The sequence below is a fragment of the Ursus arctos genome, unplaced genomic scaffold, assembly GCF_023065955.2.
Source record: "Ursus arctos isolate Adak ecotype North America unplaced genomic scaffold, UrsArc2.0 scaffold_18, whole genome shotgun sequence".
Taxonomy (NCBI): Eukaryota; Metazoa; Chordata; class Mammalia; order Carnivora; family Ursidae; genus Ursus; species Ursus arctos.
This window is the reverse complement of record NW_026622852.1, coordinates 41083426-41098401: the sequence shown is the minus strand read 5'-3', so window position 1 is coordinate 41098401 and position 14976 is coordinate 41083426. Positions and strand designations below refer to the sequence as shown.

General features: G+C 50.7%; 1 protein-coding gene across 3 annotated transcripts in view; it reads right to left on the bottom strand.

Moving 5' to 3' along the window:
- RGS3 (regulator of G protein signaling 3) overlaps positions 1-14976 on the bottom strand; it is a 115395-nt gene that overhangs the window by 93748 nt on the left and 6671 nt on the right. For all 3 annotated transcript variants that reach the window (XM_057313694.1, XM_026513810.4, XM_057313699.1), the window contains exons 2-5: positions 6876-6926; positions 4965-5023; positions 3832-3926; positions 2825-2893 (exon numbers count right to left, since the gene is read on the bottom strand). In XM_057313694.1, coding sequence (XP_057169677.1) covers positions 2825-2893; positions 3832-3926; positions 4965-5023; positions 6876-6926 — 274 coding nt within the window. The remainder of the gene's footprint in view (positions 1-2824; positions 2894-3831; positions 3927-4964; positions 5024-6875; positions 6927-14976) is intronic.

Below are 14976 nucleotides of genomic sequence, written 5' to 3'. Positions count from 1 at the left end.
GGGCCTCCGTGGCGCTGGCAGCTTCGGAGGGGCCCTCTGTTCCAGAGCGGGCCTGCCCGCGCCTGCTCTGTCCCTCTCGAGCTTTGGGTTGGGACCATGACCATGAGTTCCACTGTGTTTGGTTTAATAAGGAATCTCACTTTCCCAAAATAGGCAACAAGTGGAGACACGGCCTGTGTCACACTGCCCCGCTGGGCGCTGACTCACTTTCCCCCTGGCCTCACTTGCCTTTCCAAAAACCGGGATGCCCTCTGCCTGGCTCGTCCTAGTCTCACAGGAGGGCAGACCCCCATGGCAATCCCAGCGTGGCGCCCACCTCCGGCACCTGTTCCCCTCCTTGCCTCTATCCCATGGGCTCCCCAGACGCCCTCCATCTCTCTGACACTCCTCTTCTGTCTTCTTCAGGCTTTCTGCTCAAGACGGGATTCTGTCCCTTGAGCCTTGTCCCTCACTGTCATCCCAGGCAGTCGCCCCTACTCGCCACTTAACCCATCACCTTAGTGGTCATGGCTCCCACATCCATACCTTGGCACGGACCTCTCTCTCCCTCTGGGCTCTGTGTCAGCAAGGCTCCCCCTACACATCCCCCATCTGGCTGCTCTCCAGCCCCTCCATCTCAGGGGACCCAAAGATGGTTCCCTTCCCTTCCAGGGCATGCTGGTTTGGCTGGGGACACCGCCTGATACTCAGGAATGACCCCTGACTTCACCTGCTGCTCTCATAGCCAATCCACCACTAAGTACCACTAATCTAATCTCCTAAATCTGCCCTAAGTCTGTCTCCCTCCTCTCCGTCCCTAAAGCATCTCTCTCACAGATCACCGCAAGGATTTCCTAGCTCCTCCCCAGGCTTCCAAAGCCCTACCAAGCTCTAGAACACGAATCTGCCTCTCTTCTGCTCAACACCCCTCAGTATCTCTCCACCACCAGCTTCCCAAACACCAAGCTGGCGGCACGAGGTTCCCCCGAGAACTTGTACAAATGGAGATCCCTCAGCTCTGCCTGCGAAGATCAGACTGAATCCATCTGACATGGCTCCTGGGAACGTGTGTTCTTTGCAAGCATCCCAGGGGATTCTGATGCAAATCCAGGACTGAGAACCACTGGCCTTAGGAGGAAGCCCACACTCCAAAGAACACCTACAGAATTTACTGATTCGACTTACACCAACCTCTTCATCTTATCTCTAGCTAGTCCCTACTTTGTACTTGACCGTCCTGCAACACTGGGAGTTTGGAGACCCCTCCCCACTCCTGCCCTGCTCTGCCCTCTATACTTCTTTCTTCTGTCCTTTTGCTTGTACTCCAGGAAGCAGTACAGTGTTGCGAGTGAGACTCTGGGGTCTAATTGCCTGGGTCCCCACCCCAGCTCTACTGCCTACTGGCCATGTGACCTTGGGCAAGTGATTCCCTTTCTTACCTTCCATTTCCTCCTCTGAAAACTTAGGCAAAAACATACTCCCCTTAAGAGTTAAGATTTAATTGAGATAACACACTGTCAACCCCTAGCTTGTAGTCAACACCCAGTAAATAGTCGCTCCTGTTACCAGTATGATGTCTTCCTCCTCACCCATACCTCCAAGTCCCCATCAGTGATCCTCTCGAGAGCAGGAGAGTCTCTGATTGACCCCATGTGTCCCCAGCCTCCAGAACAATGTTGTGCCGTTGCTACCCAGGAAATGGCAGCTGAATGAATGAGGCCGACAGCACCATAAGCCCCGTTCCATGAGAAAAAGTAAATGCTCTATTAAAAGAAATATCCTTCCTTATGAAGGCTAAATAAGGCTCAATTTTAAAAAGCATACCAGCTATAGCATTTGAGATACTAAAAAGCATTAACCCCAAAATATTTTCCCAGTCTAAGCTGGTGAGCAGTTACCACCTGGTTCTATGATGGCTCAACAAATGCATAGCCATAGGGTCCCCCAGGTTCCTTCGGCTGCACCAGGTCCGTGAGCCCCTGCTGCTCACTGCAGGCCATGGCACTCAGTCTAGTTGCTCTTTCCCCCTCTGCTGGGCAGCCGATTTTCCCCCTCACCCAGCACTCCTCCCCTGGGCTGTACTAAACCCCATGCTAAGGACCACAGCCGGCCTCCCGTGTCCCAGGCAGCATGCAAGAGTGGTCTGTTCGGCATCTCGCCCAGAAAAGCTCTGCACTGGCCTCGCGGTAGCCTGAGCCCAGCATCCACAGTCCTGCCTCCGGCCTTGGCTCACGCAAAACCTTCTCTCCTTGTCCTATTCCTGATCTCTGCCCCAAGTTCACAAATCATTTCTTCCCTGAAGCCTTCCTTGATCACCTCAGCCCACGAGGAACTTCCCTCTTCCCATACTTCCTGTTCTTATTACTCATTCAGTCTTTTATTCATTCAAACAATATTTACAGAACATCTGTGTGTTAGGCATTGGGTACAGTGATGACTAAGAAAGAAATGGGCCTATTTTTCTAGAAGCTTCTACTCCTGTGGAACTGAGCCTGTGTATATTGTTACTATAATCTGTGTCTACGCAGCAAGTGGTGTCCCCTCCTGCAAGCAGGCACCTTGAGAGCAGAATCCACAGGCAGGCTACCTGGCGTCCCCTGGGGCCAACACAGTGCTTTGTTGACACCCAGGGCGCAGCCAATGCTCGATAACATGGTCCTCGGCATCGCGTCGTCATCTGGAGCGACGGGGACTCGGGGGAGCTGCAGCCTCTCAGATTTAGCGTTGCTACTACTACTCATTCATCCAAAGAGCATTAACTGCGTCCCTGCTGCCTGCTGGCCGCCTGGCTGCCACCTGGGGGCCAAGAGCAGGCTGTCCCGTCCAGCTCAGCGCTTCCCCTCACCTGGAGTCCCCCGCCCTATTCCACACGGTGACCAGAAGGCGCTTCTGTTCATCTTCCTCTTGGACGGGACTGCAAAGCAAACCAGACGGTCAGGGTGTTAGCAGGGCCGAGCTCCAGGCTGGACCCACAGAGTCCATCACAGTTACAAAATTTAGAAATAACCTGAACGCCCATAAGGAGCTGATTAAAGAAACTCAAGCGCCAAAAGCGGGGGGTGAGTATTCACATACGTGAAAGAGTTTACCTTGCTCAGGACAAAAGGGAGGTTACCGCATAATATTATAGAACAATTCCATTTTTGTAAACACCTACACACCCCAAGACATCTACACACCCACACAAATGAAAGACCTGAAAAGAAATAAGCTGAGGCATGTCTCTTTCTTCTCTTTGCTGATCTATTTTTCTACAATAAGCAAAATCAGTTTGAAAAAAAACAAAGAATTCTTAATTTTCACTAACAGAATACCAAATGGCCATTTCCTTCCCATTGGCCCCAGAGTTCAGGGAGGGCGGAAGAAATAATGATGATGATAATAATAATAATAATAATCAGCTGACATTGCATTACACGGTCTCTTTCACAGGTCAGCTCTCTGAGGTTGGTACTCTCATGAGCCCATTTTACAACTATGGAAGCTGAGGCCCGGGGAGGGTAGCAAGTTTTACAGGGCAGAGGGATCCCTCAGCTTGAAAAATTCTTCTACTAAAAGAGAAGGCCTGGCCCGAGGCACGGTGGGAAAACCACCGACTTGTCAGGGCCTGCCAGCCCCAGGCTGGGCACTTGGGTTGTGACAACCAGCCGAGTGATACCTTATCACCATGGACCTCGCTGCCGGGCCCGGTGCCAGGGATGCAAGGACACAAGCGAACGAGAAAACATAGACATCCTTTAGAAGTCACTGCTTTTCAGCTTAGATCTACTTCTAGATTTGGCAAACGGAGCAGTTTCCAGATAAACACTCCTTCCCTCGCCCCTCAAGTGCCCGGTTGCCCCGGACTCTTACAAGAAGAAGTGCTCACGGAAGACGGGCTCTCTGCAGTCTGGGACGGTCTGCGTCTTCTGGCGACGCAGTCGATTATCTTCAGGGATCAAAGAAATCTGGAATTGGAGAAAAGTAAGCATGAGATGATGGCTCGTGGCTACGGAATCACTGAAGCCCAGCAGCTGACTCTGCCCACCCCCAGGTGAAAGGCTTCCGGCGTGTCCTTCACACCGGCCTCTGCAGAGGGCAGACTGCAGTCCTCAGTCAGACAGAAGCCCCGCCGAGGCGCTGGAGTCAGATGAGGGGATAGGGAGCCTGGACAGGGCCCCGCAGCGGGTGACATCGCCAAGGCAGCCACAGGCCCAGCCGTCGATGGGGTGTACTTCAGCCATCTCTGCTCTTCCTCTCAGCACCGGCCTCTCTCCTAAGGTCCCCACAGCTGCTCGGTGCTCCCTTCACCAGAAGCTCTGGGTCAGCCTCTGCTAAGGCCCCAAATCCGTGTTCTCGCCCTCGAGCTGTTCTTTCCCTGCCTCTGCTCCTGCCCTGCTCCTGACCAAGTCCTTGCCCACAGGCTGTCTGCCCAGCCTGGAGGCTTTGGGGAGAGTAGGGAGGGGTGTGTCCCAGCTGCCACACTCTGGGAGGTGCCTGGCCTTTGGTTCTGGCTGGAAGTAGGCCCTCCGCCCTTTGGGGCCTCTGTCTTCACTGCAAGGGCCCAACTCAGATGGATCTTCTAGGCCTCAGAGACACTCCCTTGCATCCACCACCCAAACCTGGCCGTGTTGCTTCTGGTTTTGTCAGGGAGAGGGGTGAAAATTTTGCTTTTCATTAGAGGACTTGGGGTTATCTGTGGACTTCCATCACCCACACGTTCACGGTGCTCACCTGTACAGATGACCAAGGTCAGCCCTAAGATTCCAGCTCTTGCAGGAAGACTTAGGAACCAACCTGGGCTAAGGGGAGGGCCTATCCTAGCGCAGCACCTCATCACCGGACCTAATAAATGCCTACTGGCCAAATAATGAGGTGGTCCCTGCCACCTCGAATGGCCCCAGGCCCACAGATGTGCTGAGACCTGGGGACACGGTCTAGTGACACGACTCCTCACTGCCCCCCACCCCACCCACACCCCCCGCTCCGTCCAGCTCATCATATACCTTCACGTAAGGGTCACAGATGCCAGGCTCTCTGCTCATCAGGGCTTTGCCTTCTATAACTAAAGAGAGAATGAAAATGTTGGGGTGGGTGCATGCATGGGAAGGATTATCACTAGCCCCTAATGTGTGTAACAGCCATTGGCTATGAACCCCCTCTGGTCTAGTCCATCCCCACCATCTCCCACACGCAGGCGGGACCCTCACTGAGACCCTGCAGTAGTCATCGATGCTTTGAATCTTATAGCTGCAAAAGAACATCAAATTTATCGAGTTTAACCCCTTACTTAACGGGAAAGATGAGACTATAGGGGGACCCAGAGATAGTAAGAAACCTGCCCAAAGTCACAGAGCAATCAGAGCGATGCGAATGCCATCAGAGCAGGGTTTGGATCCGTATCTCCTGACTCCCAGTCCAGTGCTCCTTCCTCCACACAAGACTGCCTCCTGGGACGGAGGGGCCAGGCTAGAGAACTTACCCTGCCCCATCGGTTGTGCTGGGGCTGCTGGATGGGATAGTACAGGAGGCAAAAGCCTGGGTCCAGAGACGGGCCCAGGGCCCTGGGTCCGCAGACCAGCACAAATGCCAGCTCCCCACTTACTAGACAAGAGCTTGAGCAAGCGGCTTCGTCTCTCTGCAACTGAATTTGCAATTTTTCAATGGAGGAGTGATAATAATGGGTTAGGGATCACAACATCCACTTCACATGGTAGGTGTGCTGGGTAAATGAGATAATGTGTCTAAAGTGCTGAGTAGAAGGCCTGGCAAGCAAGTAACTGCTCAAGGAAGGTTTGCTAGAGAAAAAATAATAATAAATAAAGGCAAGGGATAGGTGGCTGGTGAGGCACAGGCCAGGTCCTGAACGTACACACCGCCCGTTTGCCTGAGGTCTGCAGAAATAAGACAGAAGCAGAGCCTCTTTGCTATTTTCTTTTCTGTTCAGTGTGGATTGAGCCCTAGGGTTTGGCTTGGACGGGGCTCCCGTAGGCTGAGGCCTGAAGCCTGTGAAGCCAAAGGAGAGGGAGAGAACAGGCTGGAAGGGATGAAGAGCCCTAAGACTGGGGGGAAGCCAAAGCAAACTGTGCTGGACAAATGAAGTGGTGGAGGCCAAGATGCCTTTTGCAAACTCTGTTTGCACAGCTGGAGTCAGGCTCTGGCCCACAAAGAACCCCCCTCTACTGGTCCTTGGGAACGTCACCTTGGGCCCCCCAAGGCCAGGACCGGAGGACCCCAGGCGCCTGCTGGTCTACGCTGCCTGGTGTCCTAGCTACCATTCCTGTGTGCATCCTTCCTCTCGAGGGTGTGGTCACAGGGGGCAGGCTGCCGGCCTGAGGAAACCCTGGGTCTCCCTGCCCCTACCCCCCCCCCCACGCAGGTGCAGCAGACATGGCTGCGGCCTCACTGCACCCCCCGGACAGTCCAGAGTGATGCAGTGTTCTCAGGGCTGTGATAAGGACACAGAAGGGGAAACAACATACTCAGGTAGGTCAGGGGGGTGATTCCTGGAGGGGAAAAAATGAAGCAAAATGAGCCTTCCTTCCTGAGTCTTCGTGATGATGAAGGCAGGCCTGTTTCTTGCAAAATCAGAGGAAGGGTTATTTTTCAAAAGGAATTCAAAAAGAAGGCAGGCGACTCCAGGCACAAGAAACAGTGGGGGCAGAGGCTCAGAGGCATTAGCAAGCATGATGGCCTCAAGGGGGAACACGTAACTGGACAGAAAAAGGGATGCAGGGAGAGTTTAACAGCAAGAGCCACGCAGGCTGGAGAGACAGGCAGGGCAGCAAAAGCCACGGCAGAAGCTCAGTAATTACGTGTGTGCTGGGTGGAAGGACAAACAAATGGATAAATGGACAGTTAAGTGTAAAATCCTCTGGGTGGCACATAGGACCTTCATCGCCTGGCCCCATACTCACTGTGGAGCAGCAGAACCCGGTCCTGGGCATCGATCGACAGCTTCAGCTGACCTAAGGAAACAACAACAGAAGCAACTTCACCTCATCTCCTTGTTGGGTGAAAGATGGGGTAGCAGTGATGAGAATGCTCTTTTGTTCATGTGAAGGGATTCAAAGATCCATACAGTCTCTGGGTTGAAAGGGAGCTCAGAAGCCACTTAGTTCAGCCTTCTCACAATATCGAGAGTCCCTTCTGCGATACCGCCAGCAGTGGCTCTCCACCCTGGGCTTACACCCCCCTGCTAATGGGGAGCTCACTACTCTACAAGGCAGCCCAGGTTAACGCTGGAGAGCTCTCTCTGTTGGACATCTGGAAAAGTTGTTGCATCCACATCAAGATGAGCCCAGATTGAAGAGTGAAGGATCCTGGGCCTTGGTCAGGAGTCCATGGGGGTCAGGGGGTCGAGGGGGAGGTCAGGGCAGCCCCTCCACTATGACAGACAGCTAGCTGTGTTCTGGAAAGGCAATAACAACACAAGGACCAGGAACAAATGATTTGGGGGGAAAGCAAAAGAAAAGAGATCAGGTGTGGGCAGAGAGATCCTTCAAATCCTACCACCAGATCCTACCACCCTCCACCGTTGCAGGAATGCTGACCTCCCTGAAGAAAACCCGACCGCGGGCATACAGAATCGCAGGCCCCCCCCAGGCACACTGAATCAGAATCTCCACTTTAAGCAGATCCCCAGGGAGGCACAGGCGCATTAAAGGCCGAGGAGGCCCGGACTTGAGCGTGTTGAAGGGCCTCTGAGCATGTTTATAAGCTTGGAAAAGGCCTTCTTAGCAAGACACAAAATACAGAGGCACCAAGGGAAAAGATAGACAACTCTGACTTAAATGTCCATTACAGTTAAAGAGATCATAAACAAGGTTATGAGACAACACAAAAGAAAAATAGACAAAGGTCATAAACTAGAAATTCAGAGAAGACGAAACAGCCAATAAATGTACGAGAAGACGCTCGACCTCACAGAGATCTGGGACATGCAAATTAACCATAAAATGCCATTTTCCATCAATCTGCTTGGCAGATCGTTTGAAAGACAGATAATGTTGGGGCACCTGGCTGGCTCAGTCGGTTGAGCGCGCAACTCCTGATCTCAGGGTTGTAAGTTCAAGCCCCATGTTGGATGTAGCCATTACTTAAAAGTAAAATCTTTAGGGGGAGCCTGGATGGGACGTCTGATTCTTGATCTCAGCTCAGGTCTTGACCCCCAGGGCCACTGAGTTCCAGCCCTGCTTTGGGCTCCACACCACTTAAAAAACAATAATAATAAAATAAAATCTTTAAAAAAAGAGATGGATAATGTCAAATGTTGGTTAAAAATGTGAGAAAACAGGTACTCTCTTACCCTGTGGGAGGAAGTGGAATAGAGGGTAATTTCTGGCAATATCTATTAAAATTCAGTTGTGCATGTCCTTCAACCTGGCGATTCGACTTCCAGGTCACTATCACAGACAAAAAACGCACACCACAAAAAGGGCGCTCCAGCACTCTTTAAAATAAGGACAAACTGGAAACACCTGAACGGGCCATCAGTATGAAAATGGTGAAATAAGCCATCTCTAGCTGTGCTTGGAATAGTAGAAGCTGTTACCAAAAAAATGAGGGAACTCTGTATGTCCTGGCAGGGGGAACATTGTTGTGATAAGTTTTTAAGGGAAACAAACAAACTGCAGAACAATGCAGATGACATATATTTCTGCGTGTGTGTGTGTGTGTGTGTGTTCTGAAAGGATGCCAAATGAAAAACCAGGGATAGCCTCTAGAATTGGAGAGAGGGAAGTCAAGAGGAATTTAAATCTATCACTATTGTTGTTTCAACAATACAAATTAAATGAACTATAGCGCTGCTATAATTAAAAATAAGAAGAAGTGGGGTGCCTGGTGGCTCAGTCAGTTAAGCAACGGACTCTAGATTTCCGTTCAGGTCATGATCTTGTGGTCACGAGATGAAGCCCCAAGTAGGGCTCCACGCTCAGTGGGGAGTCTGCTTGAGGTTCTCTCTCCCTCTCCCTCTGCCCCTCCCCACCCTCACTCTCACTTTATTTATAAATAAAATCTTTTAAAAAGTAAAAATTAGAGGCGCCTGGTTCGCTCAGTTGTTAAGCGTCTGCCTTCGGCTCGGGTCGTGATCCCGGGGTCCTGGGATCCAGCCCCTCAACCTGCTCAGGGGAGAGTCTGCTTCTCCCTCTCCCACTCCCCCTGCTTGTATTCCCTCTTTTGCTGTCTCTCTGTCCAATAAATAAGTAAAATCTTTTAAAAAAATAAAAAATTAAAATTAAATTAAAAATATGAAGAGGAAATGAAAAAAAAGGGAAGCGGGGGGGGGGATGTGAACATAACGGAAGGGCCAGGGCTGGAAAGCAGGTGAAGAATGAGGAGTTAGTTTTTCCCCTGGCTTTTCTAATTTTGTTAAAGGTGATATAAAACAAAACAAAACATCAAGTCATCCTCACAGATGCCCAGTGGCCCTTCAGCATGGACAGAAGAGAGAAGGATCATACTCTTCTTCCTCAATGACATGTTGAAAATTTTTCCTCAGTCCAGTGGACTCTTCCTGGAACTCAAGAAACCAGTGAACTCAATCCACCTGGTAGACATGTACTGGGGAGGCAAGGAGGATGGGGGAGGGCCTTCCAAGCTGAAGCAACCCCACACAGCAACCAGAAAGCCCTTGCATCCATGACAACCCTATCTTACAGTCATCAGCCTCTGCTTGATCACCTCTGGTGATGGGGAGCTCACTTCCTGCAATGGGGGCCCTTTTTCTTTTGCAATAACTCTGACTATTCAATGCTCCATCATATATTGAGCCAGAAGTGGCCTCTCAGTATCTTTTATTGCCCAGAAATGGTTCTGCTGTCAGTCTACAGGTTCTCTCCTCTAGATCTCAAGCCTGAAGTCCTTCCACTGCTCCCCATGGCACAGTGAGATGTCCTCTCATCATCCCAACTATTTATCTCTGGACATTCCCAGTGAAACTGGGACTGTGGCTGGGCTTGTGCTTTGCTGCTGGCTGGAGGGAGGCCAGGCAGGTTCAGAGAATAGAAAGGAGGGAAATTCTGAGCAGTCCCCCAACTCCTGGGACCTGGAAACCACTTGCTCCTCGCACTTTGGGGGTGTTTAAACTGCAAACCCAGGCAATTCAGACTCCAGCAAACCCTTGTCCAGCTCTTCACCCAGCAGAAATTCCTGCTGCTCTCCCGCCCAGGGCATAGATCTCAGAAGCCCGGAGGCCTGTACCAGTTCCAGCCCCAACTACTGTCCTTGCTCTCAGAGCCAGATTGTCCCCCCAGCTGCGAGGGGGGCTAATAACAGGGGCTACTGCACTTGCCAAGCTGTGTGTAGATCAGATAATGCTGGAGGGTGAGGAGGTCCTTGCAGGAAAGGCGCCAAGACAATCTGTGGCATTATTAGCTCAAGATCTGAGGCATTACCACTTTGGGGCCCTCTAGAGATGAGAAATCTACAAAAACTGTGCCAGATCCAGTGTGGGCTAGGAGAAGGGTTTGAAACAGACAGAAATGGCCAGCAGTCACAGATCCAATCTCATGAACCCAAAGGCGACTGTGTTTAACCCCAAAACATTTTTTCTGAAACTATTACCAGTGCAAAGGCAGCTTTGGCCAGAACATATTTGGCTTTCCAAAGCTGTGGGAACCCCTGAGCTGCACAACACCATCACCTACCCGACGGCCCATTCACAGAAATCAGGATGGACAGGGAAATACAAATCAAAACCACGATGAGATACCACCTCCCACCAGTCAGAATGGCTGAAAGTAACAAGTCAGGAAACAACAGATGTTGGCGAGGATGCAGAGAAAGGGGAACTCTCCCACACTGTTGGGAATGCAAACTCATGCAGCCCTCTGGAAAACAGTATGGAGTTTCCTCAAAAAGTTAAAAATAGAGCTACCCTACGATCCAGCAATTGCACTACTGGGTATTGACCCCAAAGATATAAATGTAGTGATCCGAAGGGGTACCTGCACCCCAATGTTTATAGCAGCAATGTCCACAATAGCCAAACTATGGAAAGAGCCCAGACGTCCATCAACAGATGAATGGATAAAGAAGATGTGGTATATATATATACAATGGAATACTACTCAGCCATCAAAAAAATATGAAATCTTGCCATTTGTAACAACGTGGGTGGAACTAGAGGGTGTTAGGCTAAGTGAAAAAAGTCAATCAGAGAAAGACAATTATCCTATGATCTCACTGATATGTGGAATTTAAGAAACAAAACAGAGGATCGTAGGGGAAGAGAGGAAAAAATAAAACAAGACGAAATCAGAGAGGGAGACAAACCATAAGAGACTCTTAATCGTAGGAAACAAACAGGGTTGTTGGAAGGGAGGGGGTGGGGGATGGAGTAACTGGGTGCTGGACATTAAGGAGGGCGTGCGATGTAATGAGCACTGGGTATTATATAAGACTGATGAATCAGTGACCTCCACCTCTGAAACCAATAACACATTATATGTTAATTTGGAAAAAAAAAGAAAAAAGAAATCAGGAAGGAGGCATCTCCTAGCACAAATGGTTGCTAGTTCTACTTGACAAACATTAGCCAGGCACCTGCATGGGGCCCTGAGTCTGGAAGGACAGATCTGAATGGCCAGGTGCCCACCCGCAGGAAACCCACAGCCCAATGACTAGCGCAGGAGCATAGGCAAGGCCAAAAAGTGGAGCTGGAGCACAGGATGGGCCTGGAGCAAAGACTGACTCGGAAATCAGAGGAGTCTGCCGGCTCCCCTTGCAGGCCTTGCCATGCAGGCCTCCTCGGGGAGAACCATCGTGCCCTCTACCCAGGTACAGCAGAGAAACCAAGCCCAGCAGACCAGACTCAGGCCCAGTGAGGGACACACCCTCCCCCAGCCCATCTGTGGGCTCACAGGTAAGGGCAAAATGAAGAATGAGACCCTACCCCCACCCTGCTTGGCCACGGCTGTCCCTTCTGCCTCCCCGCCTTGGCCCAATCCATCGAATGAATGTGTCTCAAGGGCCCTGAAGTCATCTTGCCCAAACTCCTCAACTGGAAGCCAGAACAGTCATGCCCAGATATGGAAGGGGACTTGCCCTAGGCCGAGTGACCCGGGTAAGGCATCCCCAAATGAGAGACCCGAATGCTGCCCCAACGCCAGCACTCTGGCCTGTACACCGAGCCGGTCTTCCAGAGCCACGCCTGTGCACCACTGCATCTGCCAGTGCAACCCTGGGGCTCAGGAGCAAAGAGAGCCGTCAGGCACAGCACCAGGGGCCACAGCTTTGCTCAGAAGCCAAGGGAAGCCACAAAGAGGGCAGGCTCAAAGAAATGTCTCCAAGTCTAAAAAAAGAAACCACTGGGTAAAGAGGAAGTCAACCTGGGGCCTTCAGCTGATCTAAGTAACCAAGCCCCTCACCTGCCCCTTGAATCTCCAATCTTGTCATTATCCCCACGTTCTGCCCAGGGCCAGGGAGTGGTCTGAGAGTGCCCAGGAACGTCCAGGCTAAAGGGCCTGGAGCCATTCTCATTGGGGTATTCAGGGGCCCTGGAGAGGGCACAGCCCCCAATTCCCATGCAGCTGCATTTGGGCACTCTGTCTGCGAAGGGAGGTGGTGATGGGGACCCAGAGAGGCTGCAGAAGTATGTGGGAGTCAGGGCCCAGAGACAAAGGGAGGAGAGATAGGGCCACATGTGACAGGAAACATACTGGGTAAGAGTGAGCTTCAGAAGGCACAGAGAAGGCACTGAACCCAGATTCTGCTCGCACAGTACTTAGGGGGATTCACACTCACCGGGCCCCGTAGAAAAAAAGGGCATGGAAGCCAGCTCAAGAAATTCAGTCTGGCAGACCTTACCCTGGAGAGGACCACAGGAAGGTGAACGGTGACTCTCAGGACGCGGCCAGGGAGGGGCGTACTCAGAACTCAAAGCAAGAAGATGGGGGCTGCACACCATAGCTGGGCTCAGGGATCAGCAGGAACATGTCCTAGAGGGACCTCGTGGAGCCCTGGGGTATGCAGAGAATACATCTACGAGGGAATTGCCCGGCTGGCGTGAAGCAGCAGTCATCTCAAAACCCAGTTCGCCTCAAAAGCAACTCCCCATTTAGAGCTATCATGTGTTGAAAGCCACAGGAAGGGGGATGATGTCAGGACAAATGTACAACGGAGGCTGGGTCTCCCTGGAGCCTGGCCAGCCACCAACACTCACAGATTTCCCCTCCATTTGTGGGGACGAGTCTGTATCCCAAGCTGTGTGTGCAGGAGAGTGGGAGGGAGCCAAGCAGCTACCAGGCACCCCTCTCTCTGTGATCCTGGGCTGCCTGACCCACAGGGCAGACTGACCAAGGCTCAGAGAGGGGTATGCGTGTTTACCGATCTCACTTTCTGCCCTCTAAAGGAGAAATGGCAGGCTGCAGGGGTGTTGGAGAAATGGGAGCCATCCAGCTCTGGGGATGCAGCCCTGTGGAGCCTTTCAAGAGACTGTTCTTTCGAAGACGGAGAATGTTGAGTTCCATTTGGAGAAACAGCCTGGCTTATGCTGGTGCCTGCTGGTGGAAGGAGGCCTGCAGAGCCCAGGGGGCAGGGGGCTGCAGTGGTGAAATAGAGACGATGACGGGTCATTACGACTCCTCTCTTCTGACTCTCCACTTCCTGTGCAACCTGATATTAAATGTGGCTCCCCAAGCTGTTTTTCCTTCCAGGAATAGATTGCTCTCGCCAGCATACGTCGGCTAACCTCTTGGCCGCAGAGACCCTGAGCAAAAACCACCCAGCAAAGCCATTCCCAAATTCCTGACTCACAGAAACCAGGAGATACTGAATGTTCGGGGGGTTTTTAAGCCAATAGGTATTGGGGTACTTTGTTATGAAGCAATATATAATTAATATAGACCCCTATTGCCCTCCAAAGCCAGGTGACATAAACCTGAGCTCAATGCTGGGACAATTTTTCAATTTTTAAAATTGTTAAGAAAACACAGTTCTAAGATAAATCACTGTATTATGACTAAGGAAAGAAAAGGCCTTCCATTTGTGAGGTCCTTGATTGTTCTCCCTAAAGAATTGTGATATATTCAAACCGTACTCATTACCAATTCAACTGTAAAATCTGGAATTGTCTCACAGTAACCCACAGACAGCCCAGCACGTTCATGAAAATGCTTCCCCCGCAGAGCAAATGGTTTTCTTTTACACACATTTGTGTACAATACCACAATATATAGAAAATTCACCCTATCCTTCCCTTTCATGATGTTCCTTTAGATTTTATTATGACTTTAATTCAAAATTGTCAGTTTCACCACATTTTATAAATGATTCGCCACGCTTACCTAATTCATATTACAGACTTCTTCTTCATAGTTAAATATGCTATGTTGTAATAATGAGCACCTGTTACATCCTTGCTGATGGCTTTAAGCCACACCATGAAGTCAGTGATTTATTTTCATTATGTCTTACAGTGTGTCATTTTTTTCACTATCAAAGTTTTCCAGCAGAACAAGTCTAATACAGAAAACACGAGGGAGGAAGCCCAGAAGGAACTATGAGCAAAGCGTGGGTTTTGGAGTCCGTAAGACCTGGCTTGGATCCTGGGCCTGCCACTGATAATACTGAATCACTACATCTTCGTCTCTTCATCTGTACAATGGAAAGAAGACTCATACAGTTCTGGGAGGGTTCTTGTAAAACTGAGAGCTAACGTACGTACGTGGAGGGCCTGGCAAAGAATAGGCACTCCCACTGACAGGACGAAAGGAAGGATGGAGGGAAGGAAAAGGGAAGGAAGGATGGAAGGGCAGAAGGAAGGGAGGGAGGGAGGAAAGGAGAGGAGATGAAAAGAGTAAAAACGACTCAGAAAAATTAGAAAACACAGGTAGGGGACTTCTATTTCTGGGATGACAGGCCCACAGAAGAAATCTAGAAGAGCTGGACAAAATATTAAAAGCAGCTTTTTGGAGATACAAGACAGAGAGGAACTACGGAGCAGGCTCTGGGGGGAGGGAGGTCCGTGGAATGAAGTTTAATGTTTTCCTGGGCTAATTCTCTCCTTGGGGTGTT